Source organism: Ursus americanus, chromosome 3, assembly GCF_024610735.1.
Source record: "Ursus americanus isolate L20-20 chromosome 3, mUrsAme1.1.p, whole genome shotgun sequence".
Lineage (NCBI taxonomy): Eukaryota > Metazoa > Chordata > Mammalia > Carnivora > Ursidae > Ursus > Ursus americanus.
The window spans coordinates 20,372,784-20,396,821 of record NC_142129.1 but is presented as its reverse complement, the minus strand read 5'-3'; the positions used below and the strand labels follow the sequence as shown (position 1 = coordinate 20,396,821).

General features: G+C 57.1%; 1 protein-coding gene across 2 annotated transcripts in view; it reads right to left on the bottom strand.

Annotated features, from left to right (window-relative positions):
• PLXNA4 (plexin A4) overlaps nt 1–24,038 on the bottom strand; it is a 590,507-nt gene that overhangs the window by 38,243 nt on the left and 528,226 nt on the right. For both annotated transcript variants that reach the window (XM_087860822.1, XM_045792629.2), the window contains 9 exons: nt 19,581–19,717; nt 18,258–18,422; nt 14,935–15,028; nt 14,234–14,473; nt 13,399–13,545; nt 12,604–12,838; nt 9,858–10,000; nt 2,438–2,706; nt 189–255 (listed from right to left, as the gene is read on the bottom strand). In XM_087860822.1, the coding sequence (XP_087716948.1) occupies nt 189–255; nt 2,438–2,706; nt 9,858–10,000; nt 12,604–12,838; nt 13,399–13,545; nt 14,234–14,473; nt 14,935–15,028; nt 18,258–18,422; nt 19,581–19,717 (1,497 nt within the window). The remainder of the gene's footprint in view (nt 1–188; nt 256–2,437; nt 2,707–9,857; nt 10,001–12,603; nt 12,839–13,398; nt 13,546–14,233; nt 14,474–14,934; nt 15,029–18,257; nt 18,423–19,580; nt 19,718–24,038) is intronic.

Sequence of the window (24,038 nt, the reverse complement as noted above, 5' to 3'; positions counted from 1 at the left end):
CAGGCTCTGTCTCCCGAGACTGTCAGGAGTTTGCCCCCTCAGTGATACTTGACAGTGACGAGGGGCGACTGCATTTCTTGGTGTGGTTCTAAGAGTCAGGCCCGGGCAATGTGGGTTTCGGGGGTGCAGGGAAGCTGGGGGGGTGGTGGTAACAGGCAGGGCCAGAGATACCCCCCATCCAATCGTACCTTGAGGAACTTGTAGAGCAGGAAAGTGAACCAGTTGGTCAACATCTTCTCAGCCACTGACTCAGTCCTGTTAGAGCAAGACAAAGACAGAGCAGCAGGTCAGAGCCCGAGGACTAGGGAGGCAGGCGAGGACTCCGCACTGATCTTGCTGCTTATGGCCTCCGGCCTCCGGGCCAAATCCTGAGATCCTAAAGAATACTTGAATTTCAGGGACTCCTAGACACCCCAGAGGGACGAGATGAGCTTTGCTACGAGGCCAGGAGACGACACTCTGGTGTCAGGCTCCCGGTGGCTGTGCAGTGGGAATGTGCGGGGGCAGCTCTGTCCAGCGGCACCCTCTGCAGTGACGATGACATCTCTCTGTGCTGTCCACTGGGACAGCCACCTGCCAAGGTGCCCATGGAGCACTCGCAATGCGGCTGGTGTGTCTGAGGAGCTGAATTTTACATGTTCTTTGCCTTTCGTGGTTTACATCTGAATGGGCACGTGTAACTGGACGGGACAGCTTTAGGGAACTTTCTAGTTCCTGTGGGTGGGTGAAAAAAGAAATCTGAAAAACCTGGGGAGATACTAATTTGGCAGGGGATAGAAAGGAAGGTAGCAGGAGACGTGGGTCAGGTGACAAAAGCCAGATAGATCAGACTGACCCCATCACCTAAAGCGAAAGACTCCCAGAGCAGACATGGACTAAAGCTGCATACCGCTCATCCTAAGCGATGTCCAAAGGATCCTATTTCAGAGTCCATTGGAAGTCCTCCTGGAGTCCTGCTAGTGTGTCATTGCAATGATAGAAAGTGCCTTCTTGAGTCTAACTTGCATCCTTTGTGCTGCTACCCAAGTCCGCTTATCCTTTTACCTTGGAAGGGAAGCCACTGCAGCAGGGTTAGGGCCAAAAGACCCTGCAGGTTGCATCCATGTAGAGAAAAACGGGGCTCAAACTTGCGCTAAGTGTGGGGCTAGCTCCAGAGAGCAGTCGGTCCATCCAGGTATGTGTGGATAGGCTCGAAAGTTGCAGTTGGTGGAAGCCGCGAATAGCCACGGTCCCGTGGCAGCTGGGCAGCTGCCAGCAAACGAGGAGGAGATGAGAAGGAAGGCTGTCGAAGTGATGGGGACAGCCGGGGGCAAGAGGAAGAAAGGGAGATGGAGGAGGGCAGAAGCAGAGAGAGCATCTGGGAGCGAGCGGGTGGAAAACAAGAGGCGGAGACGCACAGATCCAGAGCGAGGCCGCGCCGGGAAATTGTCGGTGGGAGCTCTGGCAGGCAGCGGCAACCCTAGAATTATGCCGGTGGGTGGCTGCGTGGTGGAAGGAAAACAAAAATCAAAATGATCTACCTTGCTGTTTCCAAAGCTGGATGATTGCTCCGATATGTAGCAACCTTTTGCAGCTGTGCGGGCGAATGCCCACTGCACTGGGGAAAAGCCTGAGGTAAACACTTCTGAAAGCCAAATCCAGCCACTGGCCCAAGCAGGAGGCCCTGCCTCGGACCCAGACATCGCGGACGGAAGGCAGAGGACAGGCGGAGGCAGACGGTACTGGGGCGTGATGGCCGGACGTGAGAGTTTTCCAGCTTTGTCCGCACGAAGGCTAAAGACATTGCACTAACAGCCTCGATGAGCACTGGCCTTCAAGGAGGAGGCAGATGGGAATGGCAGCACGGATGGGGGCAGGGAGTCTCTGTGTCCTATAAAGCCCAAGCCATGGCTCGATGGTCACGTGTGGCCAGCAGGTGCGTCAGGCAAGGGGCCACGAGTGGGAGTGGGCTGGGACCTGAGATGCTCCCAGGTGATGCTGTGCTGCTGGTCCCGGACAGCAGGGAGAGCTGCCAGGAGCTAGTTTCCCATCCGGAGATGCTGAGGCAGGTCCCCAGACAGGAGGCCCTGGGGTATCTCTCCTAACTCATGCTCTGGTTTCGGTAAGGGCAAGGGATGGAAAAATGACCTCAGAAGAGCCCACGAGAGAAGAATTCCAGGAGAAAGGGTCACCATCAGGGGAGCGTAAGGACAGAGCAAGAAGAAGGCAGAGCAGATGTAGGGGCCAGAGAGAGACAGCAGGGTGAGCAGGTGGGCCGTGGTGGACAGGCTTTTCCAAGAGGGCATTGGGCGCACTTAGGTCAGTGCCTAACCTCGGGGGACTTGGCTGCTCCTTCTGGGAGCTCTGCGTCCGTCTCCCCGGAAGGCACAAGACCCAGGCCGCGGGGGCTCTCTCTCTGACCTGCGCCCCCTGCCCGCCCCTCGGGCCCGGCCCTCACCTCCTGAGCAGCAGCTTGGGGTGGTTCTTGCTCTCCAGGTTCTTGTCGATGAGGTCGGCCAGCAGCTGCTTCAGCACATCGGTGGCGTACTCCAGCTTGCTCTGCAGCACGGTCATGATGAGTGAGGCCACATTGCCGCGGTCACGCATCGAGAAGCTGCGCTGAGACTCCAGCGTGCGGATGAAGGACAGCAGGAACACCTTGTTGTTGATGAGCTGGGCAAAGAGCTTCAGGCCCTTCTCCACGCGCTCCTGCCGGTAGCCCGGAACCTGCGGGGGAGCCCCCGGGGAGTCCTGACTGCCAGCCGGGCCTGGGGTCCGCCCCACGGGGTGGGCAGTGCGCGCCGCGGACCCCGCTGCCCCAGCCCCTGCTGCCACTCGGGCCGCCGCCCACTGGGCCAGTGGCATCAAGCCCTCATCTGGTGCCGGGCATCGGGCTATTCACTTAAGCCACGCGGCGGCTCCCTGCCTCTGGCTTGGAGCTGAATCGGGGAGGCGCAGGGAGAGCAGCACCTTAGGGCAGTGGGGGAGCCGCATCTGCTCGGGAGCCTGAGCTCTTCCCTGACGGTGATGCAGAGCTGGTGAGGGGCCCACACCACAGCCGAGGGGCGCCACGGACAGCCCCCCGGGGGCCTGCAGGAGGCGGGGGCTGCTGCGGGTGACCCCAGGGGTGAGGGATCGCCACACCTGAGCCTCCAGCTGACCTGATGCAGACCCTTCTCCGGCCACGTGGATCCCATTAACAGACCAGTGACCTCAGAGCCGGGACTTGCGGGGTCCATGCAGGCTCTGTCACCACCACCCTGTGTGACCTCAGGCAAGTCTGTAACTTCTCTGGGGACCAAGGTGATTTACCCAAGGAAAGGGGAAGATTAAGCCCAACAGTCTCTCAGGTGCTCCCTGATGGACTCCAGCGTCAGGTGTTTGCTCAGAGACTCCTCTGAGACCCAGGGAAAGGGGAGGAAGAAGGCTTTATCCTCCCGCCTGCATCTTCTGTTTATCGGGAGGCGCCTGCAAGGGGCACCGCCGCTCGGCACCCGCTTGACGGCGACCGAGTGAGGCACGGAGGATGCATCTCTGAGATGCACAAGGGGGGCGCAGTGGCCCTGTGCCTCGCGGCCCCAGACTGCAAACAGCCAGTGCCCGGCTCCGTGAGTGGCTCCAGGAACTGCAGCATATTCGCCCAGCAGGAAGCCACACAGCCGCGGGAATGAAGGGCTTTCTGCCACTCAGAGTAGCAGGGATGCCTCTTGCAGACATCGAATGAAAAAAGTCAGAAAGAAGAGGGCGATTTGTGTAACACCCTTTAAATAAAGATTTTAAAAACCATCAATGATGGCAGGAAAATGGTGATCCTGGGGGGTGGCTGGGACTGGAAGGAGGCACTCGGGGACTTTTGTGGAGGGCTGGTAGCATTAGCTTCCTGCTCTGTGTGCTGGCTGGATGGCTGTGTTCACTCAGGGAAAATGCTCTGTGCTCTGCCAACGTGTGCGTTGCTCTGTGTGTAATCTTCCTTTAAAACAAAAAGGGTGCTTAACAAGGAAAGCATAGCTCTGGCCTCAAGCTGGAGCCCTCTGAGAACAGAGCAGGGCACCCTTCGTGGAGTGGGGTGTGGGGGGGCCTCCAAAGGAGGGGCCCCGTCGAGGGCTGTGTCTCCCCCGCGGGGGTCTTTGGGAAGGAGCGTGACGTGTGCAGCAGTCGAGCTTGGGTTAAGTGTCACAGCCATATACTAGTTTGGGGACTCTGAGAAGACTCCATTCCTTTGACGGCGAAATGAAGGTATCGCAGCCGATGTGTGTGTAGATCTTACTCTGTCCTACACGCTTTAGAGAAATGGACCCATTTATGCCACACAATAGGGTTTGAGGTAGGTACCATTATTATCCCAGGGCCTCACGACAGTGAGGGACTTCCCCACGATCCCAAGACGGAGAAGAGTCAGGGCCAGGCCATGCACCCGGCGGTGGGCACCGTGTCCTGCCATTTCGGGGGGCTGGTGTGAGCTCTGAAGGAGATGGCATGTGAGAAGCCTGACACACACTCGCGTTTACCGAATGACAACAGTTTCATCCCACTTGACCCCAGAAGCTTGAATCTGGGGAGGATGGGTGGCCAGAGAATCTCTGTTTGCCCAGGTCCAAGGAGAGGGCAGAAGCAGAACTGGAATGTTCATGCCACTCACTCACTGAGCTCCCCTGTGTTCCAGACTCAGGGCAAGGCCCCAGCCTCAAGACAGTCGGACCCGGGCCTGCCCTTGGAGCATCAGCGTCCAGAGAGAGACGGGAACTGGCCGGAGCCAGGGCCCAGCTGCATGTCCTGGCTCTCTGCACGGTCAGCCCTGGCAAACTCCTCGTCCCCTACGATGGGCCCAATCTCAGCTTGCATCCTGCCTGCCCCCCCGCCCCGTTCCCCACGCCATAGGGGCTGGCAAGGGAAGGACAAGGGTAGGAGGCAGCCTCATCCTGCTGTCAGCCCAGCCTCAGTCTACCCAGCCACCTGTGTGTCCTGCTGACCTTCCTCCCAGCTCTGGGACCACCCCTGACACACGTGTACACATTTTACCTCCTCTGTCCTTCAGTCCCCCAGAGCAACATCTCCACAACTTGTCCTACTGGTGATAGATAATGCCGCTTCCCCAGCACCCACCATGGGCAGTGCACGGTGCTGTACACCGTACTCATCACTCCATCTAAGCCTGCTAAGGACCTTGCAAGAGCGAGTGTGCCCCCTTAACCACCTCTCACAGAAGCTACTGTGGTAGTCCCAGGGCCAGCCAGCTGGTACAGGAAGGTGCTGGATTTCCAAGCCCAAGCTTGTTTGGCTCCTGAGTCCCCATCCATCCTCCCGATCCTTCACCACATCTAGTCCTACCCCTGGGCCTAGGAGGTGACTCAGAGCCAGCTCTGAGTCCCCCATGCAGGGCCTCCTGGAGGTTCAGGCTGGCCACCGAGAGCAGGGGAGCCCCGGCCAGGTTTGGCACTGGGGCCCCTGGAGAGGAGGAAGAGGACATAGGGCTGGCCAGATGGCACGTTTGGTGACAGGACGTGCTCTGAACTTCTTGGCTTGGCTGCGCACGTCTTCTGGGTGCCAAGGCCTGGGGCCCTGGGAAGGAAGGTGCAGCAAAGCCAGCTATGGCGCCAGGGCATGCGGGCTGGGAGCCCAGGTTTCGGAATCAGAGAGACTAACTGACTCCGACATGGAGAAAAGCTCTGTCACCTCTGGGCTCGACTGCCTGGTCTGTAAAACGTGAACATGAGTGCCCCCATCATAATGTTTTACGAGCACTAAATGAGATAATGTACGTAAAGTGCTTGGCACGCACGGTGCGCACTTAACAGCAGTTTTATTACCTGCCTCGCCCACTCCACTGGCTGCTTTGCACCGATCCCTTGCGCCCAGGAGTTTCCAAGACATCGAATGCCTGGCCTGGGGTCTGGGGGTGCCAAAGGTAGGAATTTTCTCCCCGTTTTATGAAGGGGGAGATGGAAGTGAAGTATCTTGGTTAAAGAGTATCCGGAACAATCCCCTTTGTAACTTGCCACCCCCCACCTCTCTCAGCAAATGCCACTCCAAAACAAGACTCTCTTTACTCACCAGATGGTGCGATAATTTAGTTGAAGCCTGTGAGTATAAAACTGGATAGTAAATTTTAGTTGTAACCCAACAGGTTAGAGTTTAGGAGACATGGATAGGTTGAGAATGGGGTGTGTGGTTACTGTTTGTTCCTTGTTTTTAAAGAATCGGTGTGTGTCCAGTGCCTAGACAGCCCCTTACCCACACGCCCAGCCTTCACCAGATGGTCACAAAGGAGGGGAGAGTGTGACCTATGTCAGGACAGACTAAAGCCAGAGAACACCTCCTTCTTCTCACACATCTACGGCTGAGGCCCAGACAGTGGGCAGCTAGACTCATGGTTGAAAAGGTCGGGAAACATTGCTTTCGATTAGTCAATGGCTTCCCCGGGAATATTTTCATACTCAGGAAGCCGACGGGGAAAAACTATTCCAGTGGTAAGATGGGGCTGGAAACAAATCGAAAAGGGCAATCCAGGCAAGATCCCTGGATCTTGCATAGGATGCTGGATCGCATTGAGCCCCGGGCCAGTGTGGGATTGTAAAAGCGGATTTCTATCAATTAACGAGCAAGTTTCACGGAAATGAAAAGCCGTATGTTCTGGGTATATACCCACAGGACGGGGAGCAGGAGCTCAAACAGACACATGTACACCCATGTTCTTAGCAGCGCACCCACAGTAGCCCAGAGACGGAAGCAGCCCGAGTGGCCGCTGACAGATGGACAGATAAATCGTGGTGCATACATACGGCGGACTATCACTCAGGCGTCAGAAGAGAAGAAATTCAGTCACAGGCTACAATAGGGGTGAACCTTGAAAACACTTTGCTAAGTGAAATAAACCAGTCACAAAAGGAGAAACACCGTATGATCCCACTGACATGAGGGGCCCTGAGTTGTCACGTTCACAGAGACAGAAGGTCGAGTGGTGGTTTCTGGGGGAGGGGATGGGGGGTTAGTGTTTAACGGGGACAGAGTTTCATCGGGGGAAGATGAAAACCTCTGGAGACGGATGGAGGGGATGGTCCCACAATGACATGGATGTACTTACGGCCTCTGGGCTGTACATGTAAAAACCACTGAAATCGTCCATTTTCTGTGAGGCATATTTTACCACAATTTGGAACAAGAAAAGCTGTGTGACCTGTTTAATTCGGAGCCTGTGCCTGACAACTGGCCATCCTGTGGGCTCCGACTCAGGGAATTTTGGGAAGGGGGCTGCAAACTCCCTCATGAGCAGGGGGCTGGAAACTAGAAGTCTCCCCTTGTGATGAAGGCAAGGAAGAAGAGGAGACTCGGGTTTGCGGGAAAACGTTAACATGCCAGATTCGGATGTAATTTGTAATGGGGGCCATAGGAGGGGTCTGGGGCAGGGGCAGGGTATCCACCCACAACCCGTGGTTGTGCACTGCACGACTCGGAGGTCAGTCATACAGGCTGCTCATGTGACTACAGCCCAGCAGCCCTGATTCTCAGAGACCTTCTGCGGCCCTCCCTGTGACGGGCAGACAGACGAGGGGAGTCAGTGACTCCTGGTGGATGGGGGTGCCCTCATGTGTGCCCTCATGTGTGTCCAGCCATGGGGTAGGTGGTGTCATGGTGAAGTCGAGACATTATGGGTCTCTAAGATGGTGCTGAACCAGAGCTCTTGAAGTTTCTTGGCAGACAGTGGAGTCTTTTCCCCAGAAGCCTCTGTTTGGGGGTGTCTCGTGTCAGGGAGCTAGGCAGACAGGACCAGAGCCATGCAATGAAGCAGGGAGCTGGCTCTATGCAAGGCTCTGAGGGCAGGGGAGAGGGTGTTGGGGGTTTCTGTTTGTTGAGTCTGGTTTGCTGAGCTGGGTTCCTGACTGTGTGCCTCCCTGAAGAACAAGGCTAGGAGTAGGGCAGCAGCCTTGTCTCGCTTCTCGCAGGAAACTGACCTTAGAGGGAAGCCTGAAGAAGTACAGCTGGGTAGGGACTCCACCAGTTTTCAGCAAAGGACTCGGTAAGGTTTATAGGAGGCAATGAGAAGGAATCATCTGTACTCTGGTCCTCAGTGTACAGGGCTGCTGTAGACAGTGAGGCAGGTTGTGCACTGAGCAACTCCAAGAGGCGTCATCTATGAACGATGCCATCTGGAGCACTGCAGTGTTCAACCTGCACAACTGCCCATGAGATCCTGTGGAAGAATGAGCCCTATAACTCTCCTGCCACCACGCTGGGCAGTCCTTGGGAGCGTACTGTCCTTGGGTGTGTGTGCCACGCCAGGCTTAAGAGTCTGAGACTCTTCTGGAGATGCAAGTGCATAGGGAAAGGCCATAGTCTTCAGTGGACTAAACACCCTGGGATTTCGAAGAAAGTGTAAATGAGGCTGTAAAAAGATAAATGGAAGAGAAAAATGAATGAGGAGGAGAGAGGGCACAGGCAAGAAGAGTGAGACCAAGAGAATGGCTAGGATATCAGGTATAGATGGTGTTTTCATTTGTATATATGACACAGGCGTATGCGTTAGACATGTACACACACAAGCAGATGGACAGACAGACGGAAAGGCGTGTTCTCAGTGAGGACACAGAGCCCACCATCGACGGCCTCGGGAAGTGCCTCTGCGTATCTATCCACTGAGGAGCCCCGGGGACCCTTCTCCAGACAGAAGGGCCCGTGACCTCATTAGAGAAGCACGCCCACGTGCACGCACACACACACACAGGCACACACCATATTCAACAATTACGGAGAAACGCACGTGGGCCCCGAAGTCCCTGGGGCCTTGCTCTGCTGCCTGCAGAGGGGCACGGCCGCCACGTCCCCTTGGACAGCCCACGCAGCCATTCCCACAGGGGTCAGCTGCAAACCAGTGCGACCGCTGAGCGATGGGTCTGTTGTGATGTTCTGGACGCTATAAATCTTGGAATTAGTCTTATTCTCTGTTGTTGCTTTGGCTGGAGATTTTTGTTCCAGCCTAATAAGTATCCAGAGCCGCAAGGCACGGACAGCGACGGGCAGAGTCTTGTCGTGGGGAGCACAGACCCTGAAGTCCAACTGCGGGACTCATATCCTGGCCCCGCCCCCTCCCAGCAGGTGGCCCCAGAGCCCTGGGCTTTGTTGCCTCTCAGATAAGCCCCCCGGTCTTCAGCCGGCTTGTGAGATATTAAACCCACACATACACGGGCAGTCCTTAAAACTGGACCTGGAGATTAGAGAGCCGTTAACTAATAGCGATTATTCCTTACGATTATTATTTTGCCCCGGTTTCCTCATTTGTATTTTTCACTTTTCTTTGGTATTTATCTTTATGAGTCATCCCAAATCCCTTTTGGAACAATGCGTAATATGAATATACGCATAAGCCAGGTACCACGCTAGACAGTAAGTGGGATAAAACGTTCAAAAGATGAGGTCCTGCTGCTACAGAAGACAGTGGTGTCCTTATCGTGCGCGCTCCCACCTCCCTTCCCGGCGCACCCCTTATCTGTCCCACATACGCTTATTGGGCACCGACTATGAGAAATCCCTCATATCGTGGTTTCCTAAACAGGGGGCCCAGGCACTCGCGACGCTGCCTGGTTTTTTCTGTGTAGGTACAGTTTTTTTCGTCAACTTCCATTCAATTCTCAAGGGGTCCAGGACCCGTAGGACGCAAATCTGCTCCCATCTCTGCTCAGAACCTCCCTGGCTTGGCCCCATTTCCTGTAGAGGGACCAGCAGGTGGGCGCCAACAAGAGGGGGAGCTCGGGCCAGTCGCACCCCTTCCCTGGCCTCAGCGTTCTCACCTCCCCACGAGGTGTCTGCACCAGAAGGTCACCGACACCCTTCTCCACACTAGCGCCTTCACGGGGCAAGGCTCGGTCACGGGTCCTGCTTCTCACCTCGAGGTCCCGGAGCACCGGGTGGTCTTCGATTCCGGGGAACAGCACCCGCATGGTGTAGGTTCTGTAGTCCAGGAAGGGGATCCCAGCTCCGTCCAGGTCACTGGTCAGCTCGTGGATGTCCGTCTGCAGCTCGGCAAAAGCTGGCACAAAGGGAAGCCCGTGAGAATGCCGGCGGGGGTGGACCCTGAGTCTGAATGCTCGGAACCCTCACCCAGGCCCCCGGGAGACATGGTCAGCGGGCTGTGGGTGTGCAGGAACAACGCTGGATGTTTTACGTAGCTGGGCTGAAGGACATAGGAAGGGGAGCAGGATGTAGCGCGAGGGAGCGGGGCTTGGACCAGATCCCTTCCAAAGCATGGCCGCGGGTGGGCTGTCCACAGATCTGTCCTGCTGCTGGGACCTGAAGGGCCTCCCCGTCCGAAGATGAAGGGTTTGGGTTTGCAGAATATGCTCGGGGGGGGGGGGGGAGGGCAACCCTATCAAGGGACAGGGGGAGGGAGGGGAGACCCTCCAGTGGTGGAGGGTCTTTTCCCAATTCTGCGCTTTTATCGTGGTCTTCCTTTGAAAAGTTAAGAACAAATTTTTCTGCAGCCTCAGTTCCGGGCCAGGGAGCTCACAGGAGCCATGAAACCACCCGATGGGGCCAGATGAAGCCTCCGTCACACTGACATATTCCTTCCGGGTAGATATGCAGGGCATATCTTTGTCCTTGTTCCTCACAGTGACACCACTCGATGGGGATTTAAGATCTCCACGTGGGCACGGCTGTCCGTGGAGGCAGCTCAGGCCTCCCGATGGTCATGGAACCGCAAGTCCCCCTTCCCTCTGGCCCCCAAGAAAGTCCCGCCTGTGGCCCAGGTGGTGACACAGTGCCAGAGCTGTGACCACACTCGGTCCCAAGCACAGCCCTCTTCCCAGGCCGCCCTCCACCCTGGGAGGCAGTCAGAACTGCCGCGCCGGATCCTTCCCTGCCCCGCCTTGCCCCTGGGCGCACACACACGTACTGACACACACGCACGCCTGCCACACATGGACGCTCACCCCCAACCGGGAGGGATTAGCCCAGCCAGCGGGCACGGATCACACAGTCCTTCTTCATATTTCCATAAACACCAGAATCGGGAAGAAGTATTTTGTGGGCTCTGTTGATCACACGAACACAACACTTCTGGCCTGGGCACTGTGGATGGGGGCCCCGCTGCACCCCACAGTGCCAGCCTGGGCCTCCGGATCTCAGGTTTCTGGGCCTTGAGGATAGCAGGGCTGCTTCTTTGACAGAACAACGGGACCCCACCCGGCCCCTGGACAGGCTCCCGTGGATCTCCCCTGGGCCACCCTGGTCCCGCACCCCCGGTCACCCTGACGCACAGGGTCCCTATCAAGGCAAGTGACTCATGCATCCAAGTGGAACTGACACCAATGTGTGTGCCCACGAGTGTATGAAAGGAGTCGGTAAGATTTTTGGCCTGTACCGTCAGCAAAAGCCCTGACGAACAGTCCTGTATGTGCTGAGTGAGAAGCACGTGTGTTTGTGGGAATGTGGGAATGTGTGTCCTATGCGTGGCATTAGGGCCTGTGTGTATGTGTTCGAGGGCCAGCTCTGGGCTCCCCAACAAATGCTTTCGTGGCAGATCTCCGTGTGTTTGCTTGACATCTGTCTCTGTGCCCAGCCGTGCAGGAGAGCTCTCTCCCGAGCCAGAAGCCAAGGCCCTCTCCTGGGGCCGCCGCGGACACTCTACGGCTGGACTCCCTGTCTAGCTGCTAATTTCTCCTTCCCCAGAACGTTCTGAGAGTAACCTGGCTTCGCATTCCCCTCTCTGCCCCCTCCCAGTTGGGGTGCTCAGCTGGCTGGGAGGAGAAGGAGGGGGTTGGCTTTTTATCGGTCTGCAGCTTTCCTTCAAGTCACTAAGCGCCTCCAACGTTCAAAGCCCCGCGCCTGCCACACATAAAAGAGATTCTAATCACTACACCTAATTAGAGGGAAGAGTACATTGCGGAGAAAAAAATTAAGCAGCGTAAATATAATAAAAGTCAGTAATTAACAGTCCCACAAGGCAGATGCCGTGTTGACAGCTAAGGATGTAGTGAGGGGATGGGACAGGCCCCCTTCCCCATCAGAGGGAGCCGCGGCTTCCCTGGTGCGGACAGGAGAGCCCCGGGTACAGGCCTGATGGACCTCGACAATTAATCTACAGCAAAGAACCCACTCAGACCCTCCCAGGGTGACTCTCGAAATGATATCCTGGGGGGGAAAAGAGTCTGACTCCTAAATTTCCTTCTTGGAGATTTAGTGCTGCTGATGTCATATCATGGTGGTGTTGGTAATTTTTAAAAATACAAGCTGGGAAACCCTCATCCTAATTCTCGAACCAGCGCTACGGCCACACTGTCTGCCTAAGGAAGGGAGCTCAAGGTTGCTGGACGCCTCATGTCAAGACACCCCGAGGGGAGAGCACAGAACCCCTGCGGCCAAGATTGGGGGCTGCAAACTGCCCTAGTGGGGTCTGACCCCCACCCAACCTGGGGAGAGCGGGAAGGGGGGCCCCTCGAGGGAGGGGAGGGCTGCCTGGCCTGGGAAGGGGGGGTCTGCTGGGACATGGGCTGGGTCTGGACACAGCTCGGAGCTGGAGTTAGAGCTCAGACGCCCGGCCTCCAGCCCTGCCCGCTGGTGCCCAGCCTGCCTGCCTGTGTGAGGCGCACACTCAGCCTCGGGTGCGGGGCCATGGCCTCGGGGCGCCAGTACCTTCTTTGCACTCGAGCGCCACGCGCGACTCCAGGTTGTCCATTTGCATCTGCAGCCGCTTCAGCGTGAGGTCGCTTTCGCGGGACTTGCGTTTGTAGGCGATGAGGACGGCGACGATGAAGATGACCAGGAGGCCGCCGGCCACAGCGATGCTGACGATGGCGGGCAGGCTGAGCGGGCTGTCCGGGGCGACATACACCATCCCCGGGGAGTACTCCATGCCACCGACGCGGGCCTGGGGGCACAGCGGGCAAGAGGAAGCTGGGACTGGTACGGGGTGGCGGGGGGAGCCACCCAGGCTGGCAATGAACTGGCTGCGGGGCCGGACGGGGCAAGGGCTCCAGCGAGGAGAGCCGTCCCTGGACAAGGCCAGCAGAGGGGGAGGTGGGGGCTGGGCGAGGGGTCTGGACGGCTCGGAGATGGGAAGCTGCACGGTCCTCAGGACTAGTGCTGTCACCTTCACAAGGAAACAGCATACAACCGGGACCTAAGGAAGTCCGACGTGACTTTGATCAGTGGCCCCCTAAGATTCATCCCGGGGTAGGGACCGATGCCTGCGGCACAGAGCATGATATGGCGGACCCCCTCGGGCCAGCCATGGGCCCCTCCGGCAAGGGTCTCTTGCTGGTGACAGGCGATGCTCCCATCATTGAAGCTGCTTTGCCTTGCTCTCATTGCAGCACCAGCCAGACTCCCCTCCTGGTCTGCTCATGCTCCGGCATCCCTAGGCCTGCCCCGCTCGCGCTCCGGCATCCCTAGGCCTGCCCCGTCCAGAACGGGGCCCCGCCGGCTCACCATCACTTTGTGCCTGCCGATGAGGTTGGGGGACTCGCAGAGCAGCTGCACGTCGGACACCGTCACGGTGCACGGCTTCTCTCCCACCAGCACAGTGTAGTTCAGCTTCACGTTGCCCCCAGCCACGGGGGGGATCAGGTTCTTGCCCTGGCGGGACAGGAAAGCCCTGGTTCGCACCCCAGAGTCAGAACCATAACTACAAGGACCATAGCTACTGGCTGGCTGCCACGTCCCCCCTCCTCCAGAGGTCCCGTCCTGCTGGTGAGCTGCTGGAGAGGCCCCATTCCATAGGAGGTCCAAAAACCTGGTGACGCATACACTGCCATTCCCCTTTCCTCAGTGGGGAGTCAGTAATCAAGGCGCTCTTCAGCTGATCCAAACGCAGCCTCAGAATCCTTCTTAACATAGAACTATAGTCAATCACTACCAGTTGATTCAAACTGTCACTGGAGTTACAAGTAATTTGCTACCCATGCTCCAAAGAAACCCTATACTGTGTTTTGCGAAGGGCTACATGGGGGGAAGCAGGATGAGCCTTTGACCTCCCAGGTCCTGGACTCGGGGGACAAAGGAAGCTTGGGGGTCAGATGGCCAGGATGGATCCAGCTGCCCTCATCAGGTCTGTATGGCCTCTAAAGAGAGCTTGCCTCTCAATCCAAACTCAGAGACAGTGTTTTCCATACTCTGGACTATTAGACAACCTCGGCTAGGGACTCCAGTGATGATAGCGGGCTGGAGCCCATGACTTCTGGCCTCTCTCTGTGACTTGAAAAGCCTCCCCGTTGCACACAGCAGCCTCCTTGCTTCCCACCTCCTGCCCACGACCTCACTCTACCTTCAGGATGATGGGAGTGCCGGGCTTGAGCTCCAGGATTCCCGAGGGCCCAAAGGCCTCGAACACAGGGTTGGGATAGTAGGTGAAGTTGGTCTTGTTGAGGATCAGCAGGGACTGGACGTTGTCCAGGATGAAGCCAAACTCCTCGGGCCTCTCGGTCAGGTCGGACTGGTGGTCGGGCCCCAGAGCGAGGGCCGGAGCCTGGCAGGTCATCTCGGTGGCGTTCAGAACCTCACAGAGCTGGAGGGCCAGAGAGGCAAGACCGTGCAGCGTCTGGACCCACACAGCCCCAACACACGCAGCAGGGCTCCCCGCGTGCTGGCATGCAGCACGGGGTTGACACGGAACAGGTATGGACGGGTCCTCGCCTCTCTGCAGCCAGGGCCACAGAACCTGGGCACTCAAGGAGTGAACACTGCGGCTGGTAGCTGCCTCCGCTGTGTGCCCACAGCGGGTGCGGCGGTAACGAGGGTATCTCTAAGCTAAGGAGCAGCACCGAGGGTCTGAGAGACAGAGGAAACCCCCAAAGCGATTGCTCCTCCATGCCTGTCCCCCAAGGCACAAAAACGCCCTCCTGTCTGCTCCCTCATCTCACCATCCCAGGCTGTCACGTGCCCTGCCCTGCTCGGGACGCCCCCTGCCCTTTGGGAAAGTGACATGTGGAGTGGGCAGCCCCGTGCCCCCGCCAACCCCGGACTCACATTGATGTGCTCCTTCCCTCCATGCTTGGCGCGGATCTGGGGATTCTGTATGAGGTCCAGGTGAGTCCCCCACACGGCAATGGGCGTGTTGCCACTGAGCGGGTGGGGAGGGAGGAAAACAAGGAGGCGTGTCAACACAGTGCTAGAAAGAGCAATGGCGCTTGAGGACCACGACAAGGATGACGTGCAGGCTGAGCTCCAGCATGAAAGGCAATGATAACCAGGGGGCATGATCATGTTCACGGGGACAATGATGGCAAACTGACAGAATAATGATAAGAAGCTTTCAGCGGCCAAGGGGCGACAGCGATGACCAGATGTCTGTAGCCGTCCTGCACTGAGCGCCTCTGGAGCGTGGACACCCGTGGAGACTTCGGAGCCTCCTGACCCAAGTCAGAGGTCTCTGCAGCCCCCGTGTCTCTCCCCCAGCCCTCACCAGTCACAGGGAGGTCTCCACACTGGCCCTGGCTCCAGGATGTCCCCCACCAGACCCTTCAGGGGCTGAGCTCGGTCTCCTCCCCACGGCAATCACTACAATTTCACCCTGGAAGCTTCCGTCCGCTGAGATCTGGGGAAGGCAGACACCCAAACACCCAGGAACCCCATGTAGGAATGCAAACCGCAAAAGTTCTGGGACTCAGGTCTCCTGTCTCCTGGGTGTCAGCCAGGTATGGAGGAGGAGAGAGCAGGGGATTCCTCTCCATGTCACTTTCCAAAGAAAACCTGGATGCCATTGCTGTAAGCAGGGCTCTGAGAAGCTGACCTGAGGCAGGGACTATCTTCCTTGGGGGATACTCAAAGGAAAGTGGCCATCAGTTTCTCCAAATCCAGAGAGTACCTTCAAGAAGAACCCTACTATCTGAAACAGCTGTCAGCTTGGCGAGGGAAGAATCCGCGACACCCGTATTCATGTCAGCCGCTCTGTGCCTCTGCCCCTCGCTGTACTTGCCATGATTCCCTGGCTTCCTCTTGCCCTCCACCTGCCCTCCGGCTCCCACACACACGCACGCGCAAAGGCACGTACACACGTGCACACACACACACACACACACTCACGCACGCAGGAAGATTCCTATAAAACCCAGACAGGCTCTTCTGCCCGTGGCGGTGTTCCAGAATGAAATTCTGCTACCTGGCCATCTCCCAATCTTCTTAATCACCAATTCAGTCCCCGTTTAAGAATCGAACCCCACCCCGTTCGTGAGCAGCCCAGGCTGTGGTAAGCAGTGCTACGCCCCATCAGAGAATCTGCTCACTGCAGAGAACACTCTAGAGGCGGCTGGCAGGCCCTGAATGTGCTTCCGACCTCCCTCTTGCTATGAACGTGACTCAGGGTCGGCTACTGAGTGCCAGGAAGGACGACGCCTCCATTTCCGTGAATGGAATTAAACCAGGCTGTGGATTCCTCAGAGAGCTGCAGAGTTTGACGAGACCAAGGGCTGCACCAACTTCCTGGATTCACCGGGCCCTGGGGGCAAATACCAGAATAGCTTTCTACAGACCTTTCCCCCTCTCTGCGCCTTGTCATCTCCTTTAAAATCACGGCTAAAGCTTGTAAAGTTTGGGTCTTTGGGAGTAACGTCTGAGGACAACCCAATCTCATCACTACAAAGGCTGCCTTTCATGGGTATAAGGCCGGGGTGGCAAACTTCCCTGGAAAGGGCCAAAGAGTAAATATTTTAGGTTTCCCAGGCCATATGGTCTGTTGCAATTACTCAACTCTGCTGCTGTGGTGAGAAAGCAGCTATAGACAAAACATATACGAATGAGCATGGCTGTGTTCCAATAAAACTTTATTCCTAAAAGGAGGCAGATGGCCAGATCTGGCCCCCAGGTTGGAGTTTGCTGACCCCTAGTTTAAAAGACTATTCTCTGGGGGCGCCTGGGTGGCACAGCGATTAAGCGTCTGCGTTTGGCTCAGGGTGTGATCCCGGCGTTATGGGATCGAGCCCCACATCAGGCTCCTCCGCTATGAGCCTGCTTCTTCCTCTCCCACTCCCCCTGCTTGTGTTCCCTCTCTCGCTGGCTGTCTGTATCCTGTCAAATAAATAAATAAAATCTTTAAAAAAAAAAAATAAATAAAATAAAAGACTATTCTCTGGACTGGACTTGTCCCTGACCCCTGCTTCAGCCATGGAGACCAAATCTTCATGCTTTCCCCCTACCCTCCCGACACCAGATGCCCTCTAGAACTGAAGCCAACCGGGGGGGGGGGGTGCTGAGGCCTGGGTCAAGGGCAGCGGGAGAGAGCTGAGCCCGGCGCTGCACTGTGCCTGTGTAACTGGCTTAGCCCTTCCAGTGTCCCAGAAGGGAGCTGACAGATAAGAAACCGTGGGCCCAGAGAAGTGAAGTCACCTTTAAGGTCATTCGACTGGGCTGAGCCCGCTCCTTCTGACCCCAAGCCCTGTTGCATTCCCCTCGGTCCCTGATTCAGCAGTCTCCCAATGGTCAGCAGGGGCCCCCACTGTCGGGATGCTCTCTGCCCCACCTTCCCATTACGATGGATCCTCCAGGGACCACAAGAGCACACCTGCAGTTCCCTCCCTGAAGTGAGATGCCACACTCCAGAGCTCCACCAAGCAGGGGACTGGGAGGGTCCCCAGGGATCCTGGAGTTTCCAAAGCCCCCGGTGAATCTCTCAAGAGGGGAGGCTGGAAAGGTATGCAGCTGGTGCAAGTCGGCTTGTAACTGGCTGAGCGACAGGTGGCCCTGGAGGGTCGTTCTGTAAGAGCACACACCCCGCTCCCTCCCAGGACGTGGGCTCTCTATGGTTGTGCTGGCCAGCGGCGGAAAGAACGGGAACAAGACCCTTGAGGAGTTTGCAGTAGAGGGAAGGACGAAGCAAGCAGACCACGCGGGGTCACAACAGAGCATAACGGAGGGACGGCAGGAGGTTACGGAAGCCCAGAGGATGGACATCTGCTTTGGACCTTGGTGGTCAGGACACACTTTTGCTCCAGAGCAGACCAAGGAGAAGCTGAATCTGATCTTACTCTTTCTCCTCCAGGACTGGAATTACCGCCCATACTTGGGAACAGGCCTGGCACCCCCCGCAGTCACTATGAGGGGATCACGGCCTCCAGGGGCACCAAATCCTCAGATGAGGGGCCGTGGGCTCCTGCTGATTGGCACCTGGGTTCTGGGGCCGGGGCCTGCTCAGAGGTACTCACAGTGGAAGGAGGGCGCCCTGGCAGGAAGGTCTGATTTGGGGGGTGCTCTGAACCAGCCCCAGTTCATCAGTCCTCAAAGCAGAACTGGGCCCCAAGACTGTCCTTGGCTCTTGAGAGTCGAGGAGGGACAACCGAGGCCAGGGCCACGCCTACCTGACTATGCTCCACTCCGGCTCGATGCGCACGATGGTGGGGTCCTCCATGTACTGGAAGAACAGGTCCTGGTGGATCCTGGCCTTGTCCACTTGCACCATCACCTTCATTTCCAGCACCTCGTCTGAGGACGTGGTGTTGCAGACGATGTAGGATGGAGAGCGCCTGTGGGAGGGCAGACACGCGGCTGGGCTCCCAGCTGTTGAAGGGGACAGGGGTCCGGGCCGGGACCCTCCCAGGCCTCCCCGTTCACCTCCATGGTGCCGCAGATGGAAAGCTCCAGGCACTACTGACATAGACTCTCTCCGGCACCGAACCGTAGACAGGTTCCTCTGAGACCTCTTTTCAACAAGGTCTCATCCTTGGGCCCCGTCTTGGGCCTGCCAAGCCCAAGAATCCTGCGAAGTGAGGTCAGCCAGAGTCCCCCCACCCTTGATACCTGGTCGCCCCGGGGCTGCCTGCCGCAAGAATCCTGTTAAGTCGGTTTAGCAAGACTCTTCCTATTCTTGCTGCTGCTTCTTAGTAATTTCGCACCAGTGACCACTCGCTCTGCTGGTTGGCCATAAACCCCCGGCTGTCTTTGCCGTATTTGGAGTCAAGCCTGATTTCTTTCTTTCCCCACTGTGATAGTCTTGACACCTATTGCAATAGTCCTGAGTAAACTTCCTTACGATTTCAGCAAGCGTCAGAATGATTTTTTCTTTACCCCTGGCCTGACTTCTGATCTGCCACAGGCCTCAGCATAGTTCTGCCCCGGGAAAAGCTCTCCTGAAGGACGTCACATCCCCACCACCCACCACGTCTCTGAGTCCTGCATCAGATGAGCCTCCTGCCTCCCTTGGACGCCCCAGGTCCCTGGCTTATGCAAGGTGTGCCCTTCTGAGCCTGGATGGTGGAGCCGGGAGAGAGAAAGCCGGCCGCCCTTGGGAGGTTCAGCCTCAGCCAGCTGGGGCAGGGGGCCCCTCGCACGTCTCAGTCTCAGCAGTCCCAACTGGCTCTGCATCAGGGGGTGGGGGCTCTCGATTCCCCAGGGCACAGAACCCAAGGGTTCTGTACAGCGGCTGGTATAGGGGCACAGAGGCCAAATGTCAGGCAAGAGCAGGAATGGCCCAGCTAGGGAAGGGCTGCCTGGCAGGGCTCCGGACTGAGCCCAAAACATCTGCAGTCAGGTTTGCCCATACAATCCTCCCTCACAGAGAAGGGCCCCTTTCTCAGGGAGGAGAAAGCACTTCCAAGAGGCCGGAAGTCTGCGGCCCTCCGGCAGCTCTGCAGGCCCCACCCTCCGGGCTGTGAGCCCCCAAGGGGCCTGCTCTGAGGAGTTACCTGTGGAAGAGGCAGGGCTGCTTCCCGAACATCACCACCACGTTGCTGCCCGCGTTCAGGTTGGTGCCCGTGATGGTCACCTGGGTCCCCCCGGACATGGGCCCCCGTCTGGGCTTCAGGTCCGAGAGAGTCAGCGTCTGTGTAGGAAAGGATCTGGCCTGAGACACGACCAGCACAGGGTCTGAAGAGGCAGCACCCCGCTCCCGGAGGCGCTCAGCGACGGTGGCCTCCCAGGGAGCCCACGGAGCTGTACTGGGCTTGTGTGGGTAAGCAACGACCTGGACCCTGAGGGTTTACACCTCTCTATTAGTAAAGTAATAGTAACAGCTGCCGTGTGCTGGTGTTTAAATGGCAGGTGTTATCTCTTCATCCATCTCTCTATAATGTCTTTGCCCGGTCCCTTCTACAGGGTAGGTATTGTTACCCATTTTACAGAAGAGATTCAGAGACGTGAAGCAGAGTTCCCAAGCCACACAGCTAAAAAGTGGCACGTCTGTCTGAGATCTGCCTCCAGACTGGCTCTCTACCACCTCTCCAGTTGCTTTTGGGAAGGTCATCTGCTCCTTCCACGGGCCTCTTCCAGAGAGCTGCCCGAACACCCAGAGGCCAGAGCGATGGGTACTGAAGGCCCCAGGAAAATCCAGGAGAAGCCAAGAAGGGTCAGCGGATTGAGTGCGCGTGGCCATGGGGGGAGGGGGCACCTGTGAGCTGAGGATGTGGAGTTGCGGTTTGTTCTTTCATTAGCATTTTAATGGAAAAAACTTTCCTCAGTCCCAGGTGAGAAGCCTGTATCTGCATTTAAATGAAGATTTCTCCCTCCCCTGCCCCTTAAAGAATTCCGCACCAAAAGTTGAACCTACTTGGCTCCCAGCAGGCAGGCCGCCTCCCCACGGAGAGGCCTCAATCCCTAACACCTGAGGAGAAGAGGAGGCACCCCAGTGACCTGCTGACGGGGGCACCCAGTGTCCGCCCCGCACCCTCGCAGGGCCCACCCACGCCACTGCCCACTGCAGACCCTGAGCTTGGCATCCCCCGCACCCACAGAGCTAAGGAATGCTTCATTCCAGAGCTGCTCCTGCCCAAATGGAGACCTGGATGAGGGCTGGGTGAGGCTGTGGGAAAAGCCTCGGTTTCTCAGCTCTGCCTAGATCTTGCTGTGTGACCCAGAACAAGTCCTGTGACCTCTCTGATTATAAAATCAGAGAGCTGGGTCAAAACGAGCTACCCCAAGTTGCCTGCTGGTTTTCTGGTTCTGTAACTCAGGGTCACCTCCCACAAAATGGCACCTTTGTCCCACTGTCCGGAAGGGAAAGAGAGTGCGGTCTGTGCAAGGCAAGGGTGGTCCTAGAGATTAAGAGTCAAAACCCAGGCAAGTTCAGATAGATGGGGGTGGGAGCAACATGGAAAGAAGAGGCTCTCTGGCAGCCTGTGGGTGGGGTTCTAGAAGGGATGGGAGTGAGTAATCCTTGTTGGCTCTGCAGTGGCGGGATGGGCGGGGGAATTATTCTGGGGTGAGGAGAGGATGATATGGAGACATGTTTTAAAGTTGTGAGAAACTATTAATTATTCAAGTCATGCTTCATAAATATTTCACGGTGGGTTTGCAGGGAAATCAAATTCTGTACTATTTGCCACCTCTTCACTTGGCTCCCAGATGGAGGTAGGGAAGGGAAAGGTTCCCTCCATGGAGATCTCTAGGGACAGAACTGGGGACAAGACCAAGAATTCTGACTCCTTGGCCTTGGTGGTTGGGTCTTGGGTGAATAAACCCATACTTCAGCGTCTGGCCTGATTTGTGGAGGGAAACTGAGTTAGATCCAGACCTAACCTCAGCACTGGGAAGGGGCTCCCCAGCATGCCCCACCTCCTGAGAGGCACCCCTGAAAAGGGGCTCTCCAGTGTGCCCCACGTGCCCCTTCCCAGGGGTTCTATAGTGGTCTCAGGACTCCAGAGGAGTCTGGAGCTTCTGTGTGCCCCCTGCAAACTGCCTACCGGGCAGGAATGCAAGGACGGCTCTGAGACGCTGGGGAGCATGAGAGAGGCTCCTTCTGTCTTTTCTCACCTCTCCTCATTCCCCCCCTTGGCCCCTAGGAGCTCGGTGGGGGCAGCCGCAGTGACTGGGCCCTTTAATGCACTCTGGGGACTGGGGAGGAGACTGAGGTCTCCTCTCCGAAAAGTCTTCTCCAGTACCTCTCCTCAGAGGTACCCCTCAAATAAAAAAGCCACACAAATCTTTGAGTCCCACGGCCCCACTGGACCAATGCATTTTTGCCTTATGGCAACAACTCCCATCTTTCCTGACCTATCTTTGTGCTCTCACCTCTTCTCTTCTCACGAACCCCCTTCCCTCTCCCTCTCTTCTGTTCCCAGCTTTCGGTGCGCTTCCATACCTCCTGCCAGGGACAGCTTCCCCCTACTCCAGATTCCTGTGGAACATCACATTCTGCCTTGTACGAATCCTGCCTCTCCACCCAGCTCCTTCCTTGAGGCCTGGCCTTGATACCCTGCCTCTGACCACATCCTGCTTCACAGTGCGGGCAGTCACGCAGGCAACACTGGCCTGACCTGATGGCAGAAGCGGCTTTTGAATACGACATAGGCTCGTTTTAAGGATTCAGCCTGAAGCCAGATCTCTATTGGCGCTGTTTCTCCTAGGCCAGTGGTCCACAGCCTGGGCTGAGTTAGAATCTCCTGGGAGCTTTGTGCCCCACCTGTAGCGTGAGACTTAGCTCAGGGGGACTCCGGCGCCTTTCGTGTAAAAGCCCTCAGGAGATTCCAACATGCAGGGAGGCTTGGAGCTGCCTAAGCACCATGGGGGCTAACAAAGGAGTAAACAGCCAGGGCTTCATCTCCAAAGACTTACTGGTCTGAACAGAGGCGCAGGGGCTCCAAGATGCCACACACCCAGGGCCGTGTAGGCAGACGCCATGGAAACCCCAGTGAGCCACGGAACCATGGGTGCTGTGGGCTGTGTATTCAGAAAAGGCATGGAGTGGCTCATGCGCAGGGCTTGGACAAAGGAGGAGGACATGGCTGGGGCAATGGGGGAAGGGGATGGAGAAGGGAGAGAGGTCAGGCCACGCAAAGCCTTGGGAAATAGGATCGGCTAGACAGGGGGGCCAGACCGAGGAGCACAGACAGCAGTTGGAGGCGGCAGCGCCCTAGGTCCTTCCTGAGGTGGGCACTCACATGATGGGAACAGTATTCTGCAGGGCCGGATGGATTAGAGTGGGCTCAGACCTTAAAGTCAGGGATTTAAGGAGGTCATTGCGGCAGCGAAGAGAATGGGAAAAGTAAGACTCCAGGACATGGTGAAGGGGCGGCTGTGGAGTTAAGGGAAGCTGAGCCCCAGTCCACCAGAATTGTGGCCCGGTGACAAGCCCCTGGCAGAAATGGGCGAGTGAGGGGGACGCATTGTTTGTGGGAGCTGGCAGCCCGTGTGGGTCATGGAGGTGACGGCCGGACAGCCAGGGGTCAGGGGCCTTGGAAGGAGTCACAGAGGTGAGACGTGGCAGTGACAGCTAACATGCGAAGGAAGCTTCCGCCATCCCCAGTACCATTCATTTTGTCACTGCCAAGTGACTCCAGGGTGCCAACCACTCGGGGCAGTTGACTGGCGGAGGGAGCCCACCACCTGCTTCGGCCACACAGGGGCCTCCTCCCTGTTCCCACGGCAGTCAGGTACGTTCAGAGCCGGATTTCATGCCCAAGTTTGGCATGCCACGCCACACCTCCGAACACCTGGGGAGCGCTGCCTCTGCCTCGGTCTGTCCGTCTGCCTCCCGCAGTATCTCAGCTCGGCTGGATCGACATATAGACACATCTATATAACACACCGTAGACCTGCTCTCTCTCCAAAGACAGAAGTACTCATGGGTCGCAGATGGTGTGCCAGTGTGCTGGGTTTCACCTGGAACCTTCCTCAGATCTTCTGAGAAGAAGGTGGGGTACAAATCCTAAAGAGATGGTAAGCCTACACCCCCGTTAAATCCATCACATATGTGTGCTCTTCTACGTGAGTTCCTGTGCGTGCAGCGTGGACCAACCGTGTGTAGAAGGAGGGGAGGTTTTCAAGAGTAGGGCAGGGAGCAGAGAGAGCAGGGCGTCGGTGGGAGGAAGCCTCTGAGGCACATGGCTCCGCAGTTGGGCCCCCACCCCAGTCGAGTCTGCACACACGTCCATCCTCCACTCTGCCTCTCCTTCTAGACCGCGGGCCCCCTGAGTCAGCTGAGTCATCCCCTAACACCCACAAGCCAGGGCCACCGAATTGTATCATATGATTCAACCAATGAAGCAAATATTTATCAAATAATCTAGTGGGAAGGATCCTGCCAGGTGATAAATAGTTGTCAGTTGAAGGGAGAAGGGGGGAAGACAGGGGAAGAAGAGGGGAGGAGGGATGGAGGGTGGGGGAAGGGAGGGTGAAGAGTGGGCTCCCCATGACGTGTTCTGGAGCAT